Raw genomic sequence first — 15,712 nt, 5'->3', positions numbered from 1 at the left:
GTTAACTTACATTTTATAACATTTTATAAAAATGAACAACGGAGAAAATGAACTTTTTAAAGTTCATAACTTTAGTGTTTATTTTCTCTGTTGTTACAAAATATGGGTTAGAGCCCATTGTTGCAGCAAGCTCTTCAATTGGCTCACATCTTTGCCACGCCGTGACGATCGCTCAAGCAATAAATCGTAATTAACTTACATCCTTATCCGTTTTAAATTTCTTAATGACGCCGTTGTTCATCTTCTCCCCTAGAATGCTGGTCAGCTGATTGGTAGCCTGTACCTTTTGATGCATCGTGGGCTGTTGCTGCACGGCTATCGACAGCGGTGGTCTCGTGGTGGATCGCGACCTGCCGTGCTTCTCGGGCAGATCCATCAACGACTTGTCGGCAAGCCTCTCGTTCAGACCGGAGAGACGCTCCGACAGGAGGCTCGGCGACACCGTGGTGTCGACTATGCTGTCGAGCAGATCGTCGTTCTCCATCTCCCGCTTCGCCAACTGCCACTCTATCTCGATCCTCCGTCTCTCCTCCTCCCTCTTCTCCGCCTCGAGCCTCTGCCGGTGCTGGTCACGCTGCAGCATCGCCTTCGTTTCCTCCTCGAATCGGCGCACCCGCTCCTGCGTGGTCGCGCTCAAACCGGCGTACGTCAGAATCGCAATCTCGTCGTTACTCTGCTTCGTCTGGCTGCTGGACCCGCCGCTGGACACCGTGGAGCCGGTCTCCGCTGAACTCAGACCGGCGTCGATTGACAGCCGCGTGGAGTCCACGGACGGCGGCGCGGACTGAATCGCGTATTTGGCGCGATTCAACGAGGACGCGCCGCCGTGCGACGAGCCGCTGTTGTTCGCGTCGACCGACAGGGAACGATCCGCCGAGTGATTCGCTTGATTCTTGCTCTCGTGCATCTGCACGATCTCGCTGACGGAACACTGACGTTCGTTTAAGGCCATACTCTGTCGAATTGTCGGCGAGTTCTCCGATTCTTGCTTCGACTTGGCCTGATTTATTGAACATAAAATTAATACATCGATATGTAGACGAAAAATGTGTCGATTATACGATGAGTACCAACCTTATCGTTATCGTGTTCACTATTGTCGATCTCGTCCTGAGTCTTTCGTCGTCTTTGTATCTTTTTATTAGCCGCGGATATGATTGAAGATACAATGTCTCTAGCGGATGCCATGTCACGCATACCTGTTCGATTACAGTGAGGAAGAGATTAAATACATTGCTTCTACAGATAAAATATACAGCAGGATTGAACTGTTATTTTTTTTTAAGAGTGCTAACAACGACAAAACAAGTCAGTGATAAAATAAAAAAAGAACGGGATAAAGTTTGCATTTAAAATAAACATATAAAAGTATATATGGAACCCAAGTAGCAAAATGATGTCAAAAGATGTTTTAATACTCTTAATAACGTCTTTAATGCCAATAAAACGTTATTGAAACGTCACTTGACATTATCTTGCTACCTTGGGAAAATATGAGAAAAATGACTGAATATGAGATAATATATGAGAAAGTATAAATAACATACGTAGGAAATAACAGGCACGATATACCTTCGATTTTCTGAATGTTGTTTAACAGAAGACTGTGATTGGATGCTGGTTCAATATCGCAACTGTCGGTTGGAAGGCTTAAATTTACGCTCAATCTGCTTAAATCGTCCAGATCGTCCTCCGAGAAGAACCAATCGACCTGAAACACGTCGATATTTTATACCATCATTTTGTCCAAGAAGACGGAGTTTTCCTCCGTTTTTTTATTTTTCAACGAACACCTACGTTATTCAGCAGACTCTCGACTATTCTACATTGATGCGACATATCGGTGACCATAGTGACCATATTGTCTCTTGAACCGCTCGCCCGCACCAGCGTCGGTCCGAAGACGATGGCCAAATTCTTCGCCTCCATCTTGTTGATCTCGCTGTGCTCCACTATCTTCTTTAGATGCTGCATCAAATACTTCAGCGTCTCAAAGTGATGCTCCGGAAGATCTCGTAACAATTTTCGTATCGTGGTCATCCTCCTTTGCGGATCTTCTATCTTGTCGGCGTCGATGAACATGGGATACAGCTCCGCCGTGAGCAGGGAGTCGGGAAGTTGACGGAAGAACGACTTCAGCAACGACGATATCACATTAACATCGCTCCACCTCGGATCCTGGAGGAAAATAATAATAATAATAATAATAATAATTCTTAATAATTTTCGCTCGTTGTTGTAAATACAATAATTTAATAAGATTGAACGGCCAAAGACGAGCAATATAATTGGTTGTAAAAATTACTTTATTAATTAATTTTCTAGCATAAAACGCCCGAAACTAGTTTCGATCCTTACTAGGACTTTCTCAATCGCATTAATAATTAAACATTAAATACGCACTATGTAGTCAGTAATCAAAATAATTGTCAAAATAAAATAAATTATACAGAAACGCATAAATAATCGAAAGAAATATATTGTCTGACACCGATTTGTGAACACTATCATATTGGTTTCTATATTTAAGACTCTTAATATGTCACTTGGAAATTATAAACACAACTTTAATTACTGACTACATAATGCGTATTTTCAATGTTTAATTATTAATGTGATTGAGAAAGTTCTAGTAAGGATCGAAACTAGTTTCGTGGCGTTTTATACTAGAAGATTAATTAATAAAGTAATTTTTTCAACCAATTATATTGCTCGTATTTGGCCGCACGTTCGATCTTATTAATAATAATAATCTTTATTAACATACAAGATAATATAAATTTATAAACGTGAGATCAATATAGAGCGACACCTCAAACGGCGAGACATCAGCAATAATGCTGTTTGGAAGGCTAGATTTTAATATAATTTAAATAATAAATAAAACAGAGAGAAGAATTACTTATTAATAGTGAATAGAAATTTCGCGTTTATAACAAAAATACAATTAATGTACCACGTGAATCTGAGAAAGCAAGTCTTACAAGCAAACCTCGGGGAACGTCAGATGCCGATTTTTCTCAAATTTTTTACAGATGTTTCTTATGTCAAAATCTGAAAGAATCTGTCATTAGTTTTAGCATAAATTCATTTTTTCAATTAAAAAAACTTTTATTTTACGTAACTACACGACTTTACACATGTTTAAAGCTGTATTTTTTACAAAAATAAATCTACACCCAATTTTTTGAATCTTTTTTGTTACTTTTTCATATTTTTATAGATTTTTTGGTGTAGATTCATTTTTGTAAGAAATACAGCTTTAAATATGTGTAAAGTCGTGTATTTACGTAAAATAAAAAATTTTTTTCAATTGAAAAAATAGAATTTGAGCTAAAACTAATAAAATATCTGTAAAAAATTTGAGAAAAATCGGCATCTGACGTTCCCCGAGGTTTACTGGACTCAGAAAAATATTCACACCCATCTCGCGGAGGCATATGCCGGATAGGATACCTGGAGATTGATGTTCTCGAATCCCCTGTTGACACTGTCCGTGAGCTGGGCGATCGCGGCGGTGTTTCCCGGCACCCTGTAGATACCCACAACCTCGAGTCCTCTCGCCTCGACGATGCTCGTGCACATTTCGACGATCAGCGGCACGTACTCGGAGAACGAGGACGGCGGGCAGAGCTCGAGGGGCACCTTGAACGTGGCCCCCTCCGGCGGCAGCTGCGCCGTGGGCGAGGACGGCGCGCCGCCGGTCTGGCCGTGCATCCTTCTGAACTGCTTCGCCATCCTGCCCTTCCAGGTCTTCGATTTCGGCGACGGCAGGGGCTCCACTATCTGACTGCTCGGCTTGCGCGTCTTGTTCACCGGCGACTGACCGGTCGGCGATCGATTCCTGAATGACGTCAGTTTCTTGATGCCCTTGTGACTCGGCAGCGGACTCAGTCGTTGGACGTTGCTCGGAGACACGCCGCTGTTCGGAGTTGACGGACCCGTCGGCGTTTGGGGAACGGCTTGCTGTTTCGACGTGCAAGATACAGCGTCCTGCGAATGAACGTACCATCATGTCGCAAGAAGAATTCAGAATTAATTGAGAAATTCTGGATAATCGACATCCCGTTGAAACGGAAAAACGGGAAACGAGCAGAGGCCAAGATATCGACTATTTCGTATTATCTTCGTACCTTCACCTTCATATCTTAAGTTTGGGTTTTTTTTGTGGGTAAATGGATAAACTTTATTTAAAATCTGTTTAGAGGACATTATTGTACACATGTATAAGAAACCAAAGATATATTTTTTTATTTTTCTTATGTCCAAAACGGCGGTGCACTGGCCTACACCTGGCGGAATCCCTTTTTTTTTCTATCGGTGTACAGGATTCCAGGCACACGATTTGGCCTTGGACAAAACAAAGTATTTTCATTATCTACATATTAAAGACCAGAGAAGTACATACGTAGGGATTTTTCGAAATATTGATTTTTTTCAAAATGACAGTTATTTTACGAAAGACTTGTACACTTGACAAAAATGCGAACTTTTCGTAAAAATAGCTGTCATTTCGAGGAAAATCAATATTAAAAATAATTCCTATGTACTTCTATTTGTCTTTAATATGTAAATAACAAAAATTTTTTGTATTTTGTTCAAGGTCAAACCGTGTGCGTAGAATCCTGTATGTACACCGATTTGGAAAAAAAAAAAATAGAAAAAGGAATTCCGCAAGTGGGTCATTGCGCCGACTACTTTGTAAAAAAAAATATATAAGAAATATATTTTTTAGTTTCTTATATATGTACAACAATGTTCCTAAACAGCTTTTACATAAAGTATTATCTATACCCACAAAAAAATCACAAACTTAGGTATCATTTTAAGGCCTCGGGGATGGCATGACCCCTTAAATATAGATTTCGCAAAAAAATGTCCTACAATTAATTACTCACCGATGCTCTTTCTGCAGCGGCGTGAGAATGAAGTGATCTTAACCAAAGGGCCATGGACGCCGCATCCTCGGTCTGCAGGAGCACCTCCGCCGTGGGATTTGCCACTCGCAACACGTGTTTCCGCTTTGTGTAGTCCTCGGCGACGTCGACCACGGAACACCTGACGTCGACGCTCTGTCCCGCATTCGTCTCGCTATCGGTGCTCAGCGAGGGACTCTGCAATCGATGATCGATGTATCACGTCAATAAAATATTACGCTTCTACATTTCGTTTGGCGGACACTGATCGACATGCAAAACAGTGACTCAGGGTGGGTACTCGAATTTTGCAAAAGAATTCCCTGAAAATTCCCGGATTTTCCAGGAATTTTGTTCAAAATTCCAGGTAAGATTAGAGAATTTCTCAATACAGCTTTAAAATAAATTAGGCACTGAGAGTTCTAATAACGTATAGAACTTGATGCGTGAAACAATTTAATCTTCTCATATGTACAACAGTTACATCTCCATACGAAATTTTTCGAACGTAACGAAAGATTTTGTATGGAGATGTAACTATACATATGTGAAGATTAAATTGTTTCACGCACCAAGTCCTTATTAGACTCTTAATGTCTGATTTATTATTTCCGGATTATCGTTTTTTAGATTGAAGAGTCTTTATATATAGTATATGTCAATTTAAAATAAGTTAACTTTCAATATCAGGGACCTTCGATATGGAGTCACGTTTACTTTCTAAAGGGATAAAATTAAATTTTAAAAATTCATAAAATTTTCCTGAGATACCAGTATAAAATTCCGTGAGAATCCATGATTTTCAAGGGTAAAAATGAAATTCCCTTTCAGGTTTTCCCGATTTTGCCCGGATAGTACCCATCCCGAGTGTAATGTAATGAACGTTATTCACCTGGCTGTGACGATCCTTGTAAAAGTATATTATAGGACCACGGAGAACACCCCAGACTTGCTTCCAGGAACGATCGGTAGATCGCTAAAGTGTTATTAAATGCGGTTAAAGATAATGCATATTCAACGCGTTGCAGCTCAAATAAAATGTCATTCGTCGAGCTTGTGTGTGTGTGTCTCACCTTGCCGTCGAGCACTGTGAATTTAACATGGAGCGTTCCCTCCCGTTCCACTGGTTCAACATCCTTCGCAGTCCCGTCGCAGCTGTTTGACGTACTATGCGTCACAGCAATGCTGTTACTGGAAAAGAAATGAAGCCGTTTGCAATCTGTTGTTTGCAAATGTACACAAATGATACTTTCTGTTTAAGTTGCAGGGCGACGCAGTCGCGATACCATCTACGGTCTCAACGACAGCGGGAGAAATTTCACCGTGATTATTAATCACAACTACATTTCTCTCTACATAGGTATATATATTATATATTCTCTCTATATATTTTTTTGCTAGATTGAAAACGACATTGAAAAAAAAAACAGCGGTCACATTGATCTTCTTAGCTTATTAATGTGTCATTCCGTTAGTAACAATCAGCCAAATCCAGTGTCCGAAAGGGACGCTAACATGATCCATCTATGGTGTCAAGAAGGTAGTCTAGTAACAGCAAAACATATGGACGACCACAGCATGATTTCAATATCAGAGCCACGAACAACGGGAGTGTGTCGTATTTTATGTGCCTATATGGAGACGTATGTTTCTTATCACGGAATAATAAACAAGGAAGGATATCTTATCTAACGCCACTCGCGAGCAATTAACGCGTGCGAATCGCGAGGCCGTGATAAATTCGGTTTATATCTCTATTGGGAAATTATCAGCTCTCTTGACGCACTACGCTTTCCTACTCGTTATTTTCATCTCCAATTTCGAGCTGTGTAATTTTTTGCTCATTTGATTTTATTTCACCTGACTTGAATGCATTTTTTCCACATGAAAGTCTCTGTAATGCAATTTTTAAAATTTAAATTTGGAGCGCAGTAAATAGAAGCATTTCTTTTATGCAATTCTTTTGAATAATTCGTTTCGCTAAGGAGACATTCAAATGAACAAGCTTCCGATTTTTTAATTTTATTCTATTTCTTGTCAGATTAAATCCTTTCAATAGCAATAGTTTCTAGATTTCTCAATCTCTTCTACGTTATATGGAAAATAGTGCAACGGTCGTATTTTTTTTTTTTTTTGAAATTCTGCGTTGTAAATGTCGCTGAAAGATGATACACGAAATGCGGTACAACTCTCATGCTTCTATCGGCATTGCAACTTGGCGATTATTCGTCATCACTCGCCACCGTTTACAGGCAGGTAGACAGCGCAAACGTACATGTACAGAAACGAGACGAGAGCGGATCGAGAGCGAGAGAGAGAGAAAGAGAGAGGGCAAGGACAGACGTAGATACAATTATAGCTTGGAGGAGGAGGAGAGACGCGGAGCATAGATAATGCAACTCTTTTTCTCTTTCCGTGCTATGCAAACGGAAATCTTTCGCCCTCACCGATGGTGCGAGTTTCGATGTAAGGACGCGGCCTGCGTCATATCCTCAAAGATGCGTCGCAGGGGCGTTATATCGCTCGGAAACAACGGCGGCCGCCATCGTCTTTGCGCACTGGAAAACACGGACAGGTGCAAGCTTCGAGTACGTACTTACAAGTTTTAACACCTTTCGACAGGTGACCAACGTATGCAATTGCCAATGTTGCTCTCGTTATTTTTCATCTTGCGTGCGAGCAAATCTCGTGTGAGAAGCAATCAAGAGGGGGAAAAAAAAAAAACGGTGTCGTGTCGACGTCAATATGCTTTGTGCGTTTGAAAAAGAAGGACAGATCTCGGTGCCGGTTGATTTGAAATCAACGCCGCGTTTGAAATTGTCGTCACCGCGACGACGTCAAAAGACTCGGAAACGCGCGTGTCGAAAGATATATCATTTACCTTCTGTGAATGTGAACGGGTTCGGAATCGCTGAGCTCGAGATCGCTGTCGACGTGCATCCGTTCGCCCCACGTCGCCTTCAGATACGAAACCCGCCTGGTCGCACGATCCTCGTCACCTAAATTACGATTATGCCGACTGTAATATCGTTTTCCTCGTTTGTTTTATGAAAGGAGGACGTTAAAAAAGGGCCGATTTGACCCCCAAAGGTGTAAGTAAAAGCAATAGTGTTTTTTTACAGATTTTGATCTTCTGAATACGATAAAACTATGAAAAAGTTCGTAGCGCTTGGAGAACACCTTGAAAATTGAACATAAACAAAGCGTATTTAGTAAAAAAAAAAAAACGCTGTATTCATGCTGAATTTTCAAGGTGTTTCCAAGACGCTACGAACTTTTTAATAGTTCTATCGTATATTCAGATCAAAATCTATAAAAAACACTATTATTTTTACTTACACCTTTGGGGATTGAAATCGGCCCCTTTTTTAACAAGGAAAAAGGTCGTTAAAAAAAGGTCGATTTGGCTCCAAAAGGTGAAAGTAAACACATTTTTTACAGATTTTGATCTTCTGAATACGATAAAACTTAAAAAGTTCATAGCGCTTGGGGAACACCTTGAAAATTAAGCATAAACACAGCGTAAAAAAAACGCTGTGTTCATGCTGAATTCTCAAGGTGTTCCCAAGGCGCTACGAACTTTTTAATAATTCTATCATATTCAGGAGATCAAAATCTATAAAAAACACTATTGTTTGTACACCTTTTTGGGCCAAGATCGACCCTTTTTTAACATCCTACTCCGTTTGCAATTGTGACGCATCCTTTCTCTCAATTTACTTCAATCACTCCTAATTGATTATGTTTTAAAGTTTTGACATTTATAGATTTATGATTGCATAAATGCCCGTTGATGAAGGCTTTAAAATCGTTCGACCAATAAATAAATCAGTTATTTAAAAAGACGCTCAAAACTACAATACTGCTATAATTCAATGCACATGTGTAAACAATGGCTTCTTTTTGCGTGGGTATCACGCTGAATTATAAGCAGTATTGTATTGTCAAGTGGCGTCTCTCCTTTAAATAACTGATTTATTACGTTACGAGAGAGAGAAAGAGATAGAGAGAAAAGTTTCTGGAGTGCAATCGCGCGCGCGCTTAATAATTTCGATAAAACGCGTTCTCGTCCTCTGCGCGCCTGACGCATGCGTCGCAATAATTGCACTGTAATGTATAAAAATATCCTCATCGTTTAAAACTCACTGATCTGTGCGTTCTTCTGTCGCCTAAGTACCGCGGCGTTATTGGTCGAGCCGTTGGGCGAAGAACCATTGACTGGCGCTGAAAGAGAAATCAATGGGACGATTATTAACGCTTTATGCTCGACCTTTATGTAACGTAGGTATGTGTGAGTGTCGTGTGTGCACACGATGTATGTATGTATATCTGCAAAGGTAGCGCTAAATGGTAGCGGCCCCCGAAGGGGCGGGATACCAACCGATTTGCAGTTTGGCCGACTGCAAGTAATTGTCCTGGTTGCGATAGGCTTTACTGTTGTCCTCGGTGCTGCTGCCGCCGCCGTCTTCCACCTCGGCGGCGGTCTGCCACGTATGCCTCGCGCCGCTCCGCGCCGCCGGGCCATTCGTTGCCTCCCAGGACTCCGCGCTGTTGCTGCGTGCCCTCAAACGCACCGATTCCGTCTCCATAGCAGGCACGTCTGCTCGATTACACGACGGGGCGATTATTACAGGCGATTATTATCGTATATACGGCGGTATATTATTATATATTTCTTGTACGCGAACGAGAGTGCGAGCAACATCTATCCGCTTTGTTAATAGCCAACGGAAGTAAAAGTATATATATAGCGTGCGTTGTTGTCGCTGTGCAGAAGCGCCAGGCGGATACGTCTGGGGTTGCTATTTTGAATAGCCGACATATCCGTAAGAAAAGCACGGCCAGCAACACAAAAACGTCGGGTGCAAGGGGGCAGTTAATGTCTCCTTTGTGCATAATGTTAACGTCGACAAATTCCGGTATATATCATCGGCTTTTATCCGGTTACTTCCGCTCGGGGTAGACACCGCGTGTCGGTCCGTGTTCAAACGGTTTTGAAACGACCAAATTGTTAAAACTGATTGCGATTTTACCTGTCAAGCGGCGTCTCCAATGAGACTTGAAGACTTAAGATTTAAGAAAATTAGTGGATTATTCATCTTATGCGAGAAGAATAATCGATTGTGATTGGTTGAATGGACTTTCTTAAATCTTAAGTCTCAAGTCTAATATAGTCTGTATAGACGTCGCATTGCGCGCCACAGGGATGGAGGTGCGTGTTACTCTTGTCTCTAAGTTAGCGTGAGAAGCGAGCGAGGGAAGAAAGGCGCATTAATTTCGTTATATCATCTCTATCGCATTAACGACTTCGTAATACGAGTTTATTATTAACGCCACGTCGCGCGATCGCGCGCTCACACTGAATGCAAAACGAGTCACTGACAGCACAAAAGAGCGGCACAAGGCGACAATGCACAAACAACGTTCGACACAGCTTCCTTAACTTTATCTACCTTCGCTCTCTCTATAGTCGGCCGGTGGCTCGCAATGGATATGCTTGCTTCCTATAGGAATTATTCTGTTGCCTGTAAATACTGCACCTAAACGACGACACTTGTTTACTGAGCATTGATCTGAGCATCACTAATTTCATCTAATCCTAATTAACCGCGAAATTCATAGCGATTATCATGAAAGCGTGGATCGATAGGAATCTAGAATGCGATATTAAGGTTGGCGCAAAAGATTTGTCGCTTTCTCATGAAGTTCCGTGCTAAATAAAACGTCAAAGTTTTTATGTATTGAGAATAACATTTCTCCTCGGACGGAAGAAATAAATATGTTGAAGGCAGTAGTGATAACTTTGCCTCAATTTTGTTCCAATCTCAACTTTGACAAATCTCGTGGCTGACGCCAATCATTTTGGCACCGACTCGAAACACATAGAAAGGCACTTTCGACCGGACGCTTACCAGTGTCGAGAGACTTCGTTTCCCTGGCCGGTAGCCTCCTCAAGTCCTGATTCTCGGCTTTAGACTCGAACTCCCGTTTCCGCACGGCCACATTCGGCACGCTCCTCTTGTTCGACAATCTCGACAGCTCGCTCCTGTAGAGATTCGTCCGATCGCCAGCGGGCTCGTCCTCGTCGCTCAGCAGACGACCCGACTCGAACTGCTTCGCGCGCCGCGAGACTATCTGCAGGCCCTGCGGCGGCACCGGGAACCTGGTGTCGCCGCTGATTTTCTTGTCCGGCACCGGAGAGGACGGCAGCGACGAGGAGCTGTTTCGCGTCTCCTGCGCCGCCTGTTGCTGACTCGCGCCGACGTTCTCGTGTATTCTCGACAGGATGCTGACGAAGCTGCCCTTGCTCGTGCCGCGCGAGTACTGCTGCTCCTTCGCGTGCTCGTTGTCGTAGAGAAGCGACGGCGAGTAGCAGTGATCCGCGGACTGATTGTCCGCGAACTGTTGATCGTTCCGCGGCTTCGAGTACTCGGAGCTGGAGTCCACGTCCTTTATCCTCTGCACGCTCTGATTCGACGGCTTGTTCACCAAACTGGTCTTGGCATTCCTCTCTTGAGATCTCCTCGTGGGGGATTGCTGTCGCTGCTGCTGCTGCTGCTGTTGTTCGTTCTGGCCGGGCGGCCAGATCTGTCTCTGGAGCTTCTGTGGCCTCGCATAGAATTCCCTGTGGATCACCGAGGACTGGCCAAAGTTCGGCAGTAGCGACGTCGCCGAGTCAAGGGACCAGCCGATCGGGTGACTCGGCCGCCGCAGAAATTCCGCCTTCTGCTCGAAGCTCTTGCGCAGCCGGTTCATGATGACGGAGTCGTCGGAGCACTCGTTGCCGGTCAGAGTCGAGTTGGAGTCGTACGGGGACGTGCTCTCCTTGCTGGCGGCGGGCGACGAGTCCCGTCTCGACTCGATGCTCAATCTGCTGGACTCGCTCGATCTCAGGGCGTCGATGCTGCTGCCGTAGCTCGCCGTCTCGGAGTCGAGGGTGTTGCCGCTGCCCTCGCTCGCCCGTCGCGTCACCATTCGCTTGATCGGCCGGTAGATCGGCACCTGCGGCTCCGCCTGCGACACCGGGTAGCGCAGCAGGGACGACGGCTGGTAGTAGTGCTGCGGATGGTGCTCGCTGGCGCGCACGCGCTCGTAAATCGGATCGTTGATCCGGTCGTACAGCTGCTCGTTGCTCGGCCGCGAGTACACCGACTCGGGCCGCGTCCGGTCGTACAGATCGTACTTGGAGTCCAGGGACAGTCGGCCGCTCGGCTGCACGACGTTGTTGTCCTCGTGCCGCAGCAACGGCAGCTTTCTCCCCGGAACTCGGGAGTCCTCCGAGAGATCATACAACGCGCTCGCCTCCGACAAACCCCTCCGTGGCTGCAACGCGCTCGCGATCTGAGAGTCCACGATCGAGACCTGAGACGGCGGCATCCTGCACGTCACTTCCTCGTGATGATGATTTGGGCTCTCGGACGACGGCAGAGAGCAGACCCAGGACTGCCGCGTCCTCGGCGATCCGCCCGGAATCATGCTGCTCACAGACCTGCGCTGCTTCTGCGACAGTCTCTCCGGTGAGCGTAGCCGCGGCCGTTGATTCGTCTCGGGATTATGCGCCGTCTCGCCGAAGTACTAGAAAGTTTAGAAAGATGGGTATCTCTTATTCGTGTTATCCCAGAGACACTCCGCGGAGTGTCTGAGATCCCGTAGTGAAATTTCGAAACTATTATTGCTAGAATCAATAAATAGACGAGTCACGTCTTTTTCGGGACTTATGATTTTAGACTACTTCTAACAATAAGTGAATAGACGTATTTCTTTGGTTCATTTACGAGCGATTTAAAAAAAAAATTATTGCAATGCGGTTTTCTGGAGCACTATGAAAAGATTAACGGGATCCAGACCTTTGTATGGTAACCGGTTGGTACACAAAAAGTAAGTGTGTATATTTAGGGTCAAAATTTTTTGTTCTTATCGTAGTCATAAAAAAGCGCGCGCGCGCGCGCTGCGCGGAGAAAGTATTGAATCGCGAAGCGAGAGAAAAGCTGGAAGCTGAGAGAAATTGATAAATCAATAAACGATGGTATCGTTAATAAAATATATGCACCGAAAATAAAACGGAAGACAGGTGGCATTTTTGCGGGTAGAAAATTGTTACTCCATGGTCTCCAGCGATATTCGGTTAGCCAATTCAAGAACATTCCAGGTAAAAATCTTAGTTTTTCCAGATCGATTAATTTTCATTACTTAAAATTAATTAATTTTTACTGATTTGCGCAATATTATATACGTTTTGTATTCAAATTAGGATTCTGTATGACGAATCAATTAAAATGCAAACAAATTTAGAATAATATTACCTTACAAATTGCTTGCCTTATTGCATCTTTAAGGGTTTATGCAACCACAAACGAGAGCTTTTTCAAAAACGACATTACCAACGTTATCGACAAATAGTTCTTGCACACGCGCAAGAAATATTTCTTTCTTCCTTTTTTACGATCCAATCTTTTTTGAAATAAAAGAATGACAAAAATTCAAGGTCAGTCCCGAAATTTCAGGGATTTTCCAAGAATTTCCCAGAACACATTAAATTCCTTAATAATTCCAGAATTCAAGGACATTCAAGAACCGCTGGACACCCTGCACTCAGCGCGGATGCAAGAGTCTTAACGTACCCGCTGCAAAATGTCGTCCTCCTTGGAGACCACGAGGAGGCGCAGCCACGGTCCCGCTTGTTGAATGCGTTGCACCACGCTGGCGTACTGCTCGCCCCGGGTGGGCGTCCCGTCGACGGAGACGACGCGGTCACCGGTGCGCAGTCCGGCCTCGGCCGCCGGCGAATTCGCCCGCACCTGCTTCACGAAGATCGTGTCCATGGGCTCGTCGATCTTGGTCCGCTCGTGTCCCGGCAGCATCTGCAATACATGCGCGAAAAGGGATCTCCTTTCATTCTCGGTCGATGTTTTTTATAGCCTGAAGAAGCCTCGCTCGAGAGTACACAGTTGAAAAATTTGTGTTAAATTTAACACATCTCACATGTCCACTCAAATTTTTGTGTTAATTTAATGCAAGATGAATATACTGGAAAGTAACACAAACATTATGTAAAAATTAATACAAAAAAATGTAACGCTTTAATACAATTTGGAAACAAATTGCGGAAACATTATTCTTCAGTAAAATTAACATGTAAAATTAAGTGTATATTTTTTTATTCATTTATCTTAGAATTTACGGTTTAAAACTACTTTATTTTTACGTTATTCATTCGCTTACTTATAAATTGTATACTTATAAATTGTATGTTATTTTGACACTGAGAAATATTAAATATTAATTTAACACAAAATATTTAATTAAATAACATAATCACATTACGTTAATTTAACAAGCAAATATGTTAAAAATTCGACACAAAATTTTAACAAAAATGTAAGTGGACCGTTTCCAACATAAATACAAAATGTTTTTTACTGTGTGCACGAATACTCACGCAACAGGACTCGGGCGGATAGACGATGAAATGCCGTAACGTGAATCCGTAGCCATTCTCGCTGCGCCGGAGCAGCAGGGTGCGAGGGCCACGAGGCGGCGAGTTCTCCTTCTGAGCGGATCTGGGGGACGCCGGATCTCCTGGACCGGGGCCCGAACTCGGCGCTGGTGGCGGGGGAGATGAGTGCCCTACCTATATAAACATCGATTCATCAATTATTATTAATTATACAATTAATTGATGAATTCTTAAGAAATTCTCCACAAAAGTCGGCAATTTTCGTTAAGTCACTAATTCTTGAAAGAGAAAGCAATCGCTTAGTCATGCCAGAAATTTTAATAAACGCCGATTAAGAAAATATGTCCTTTTAAAAATACATTTAATATGTCGGACGTTTTTTAAAAGTCTTAAAAGTGAAATGAACATAATCAGGTATTTCATTGAAGAAATAAACGTCTTTCTTCTTTTTTTCCTTCCAAAATTCATTTTTGTTAATCAATAATGAAAGGAGCAATCACTTAATTATGCCAAAAACTTTGTAAACGGAAAAGCACGGATTAAAAATTGATTAAGAATATGTTCCTTTAAAATACTTCTATCAGACGCTCTTAAAAGTCTTAAAATCAAAATGATTAATAAGTGAAGTCAAGTTCCACTGAATTAATGAATTCCGCGCTCAAGAAATAAATGTTGGATTTTTCTTTTTCAACTTCTGAAACTTGTCAGCGATTTTTAATTAATCCTAATTTTAAATAATCCTTGGAAGAAGAAGCAATCGCTCACTTGTGCCAGAAAACTTTACCTGGAAAAGCGGCGATTAAGAATAAATCTGACTACATCAGACGTTCTTAGGAAGGTCTTAAAATTGAAATGACTAATGTGTGCAGCCAAGTGTACATTCCATTGAAGAAATGCAAATTGAGGCTCTCTGTATTCTTCTTTTCTCCTCGCAAGGTATGTAATTACAATTGTATTTGACATATTATTTTGTTCTCCATCTGATATTTAGACGTTTCTTTTTTTCCGAGCGCTATCATCTAAATCACTCGACTATCTTGATCTCTCGCTCAATGTTAATGATAAGCACACTTGAACGCGCGAGGTGAGCAATCAGCAAAAAAAAAAAAAGATAATAAGTGTAAGGATTCCCAGTAAAATTCCACAATTAAAAAAAAATAGGCTAATGGGAATCAGCGTGGTAATTGGTGCGCAATGATAAGTTAAGTGAATAGCACTCTTTTATTTCATGTATGTAGATTTATTGCCAAACGTTTCGGCCATCCATCTGGTCATCCTCAGTGTAACATTGATGCAGGTCAATTTGTCGTTATGTTAAATAATAGTGCATAACTATACG

General features: G+C 42.6%; 1 protein-coding gene across 1 annotated transcript in view; it reads right to left on the bottom strand.

Annotated features, from left to right (window-relative positions):
• Positions 1 to 15,712, bottom strand: part of LOC105459009 (rho GTPase-activating protein 21) — a 30,914-nt gene that overhangs the window by 10,783 nt on the left and 4,419 nt on the right. Inside the window, exons 2-17 of the mRNA XM_011704668.1 lie at positions 14,356 to 14,547; positions 13,538 to 13,777; positions 10,829 to 12,491; positions 10,370 to 10,456; positions 9,298 to 9,516; positions 9,063 to 9,140; positions 7,798 to 7,915; positions 7,364 to 7,474; positions 5,990 to 6,107; positions 5,809 to 5,892; positions 4,899 to 5,114; positions 3,457 to 3,993; positions 1,798 to 2,178; positions 1,573 to 1,711; positions 1,075 to 1,199; positions 200 to 994 (exon numbers count right to left, since the gene is read on the bottom strand). Of these exons, the coding sequence (XP_011702970.1) occupies positions 200 to 994; positions 1,075 to 1,199; positions 1,573 to 1,711; positions 1,798 to 2,178; positions 3,457 to 3,993; positions 4,899 to 5,114; positions 5,809 to 5,892; positions 5,990 to 6,107; positions 7,364 to 7,474; positions 7,798 to 7,915; positions 9,063 to 9,140; positions 9,298 to 9,516; positions 10,370 to 10,456; positions 10,829 to 12,491; positions 13,538 to 13,777; positions 14,356 to 14,547 (5,103 nt within the window). The remainder of the gene's footprint in view (positions 1 to 199; positions 995 to 1,074; positions 1,200 to 1,572; positions 1,712 to 1,797; positions 2,179 to 3,456; positions 3,994 to 4,898; positions 5,115 to 5,808; positions 5,893 to 5,989; positions 6,108 to 7,363; positions 7,475 to 7,797; positions 7,916 to 9,062; positions 9,141 to 9,297; positions 9,517 to 10,369; positions 10,457 to 10,828; positions 12,492 to 13,537; positions 13,778 to 14,355; positions 14,548 to 15,712) is intronic.

The sequence above is a fragment of the Wasmannia auropunctata genome, unplaced genomic scaffold (assembly GCF_000956235.1).
Source record: "Wasmannia auropunctata unplaced genomic scaffold, wasmannia.A_1.0 LD334233.1, whole genome shotgun sequence".
Taxonomy (NCBI): Eukaryota; Metazoa; Arthropoda; class Insecta; order Hymenoptera; family Formicidae; genus Wasmannia; species Wasmannia auropunctata.
Note: the sequence above shows the minus strand (reverse complement) of the source record. Positions and strands in the feature narration are given on the sequence as shown.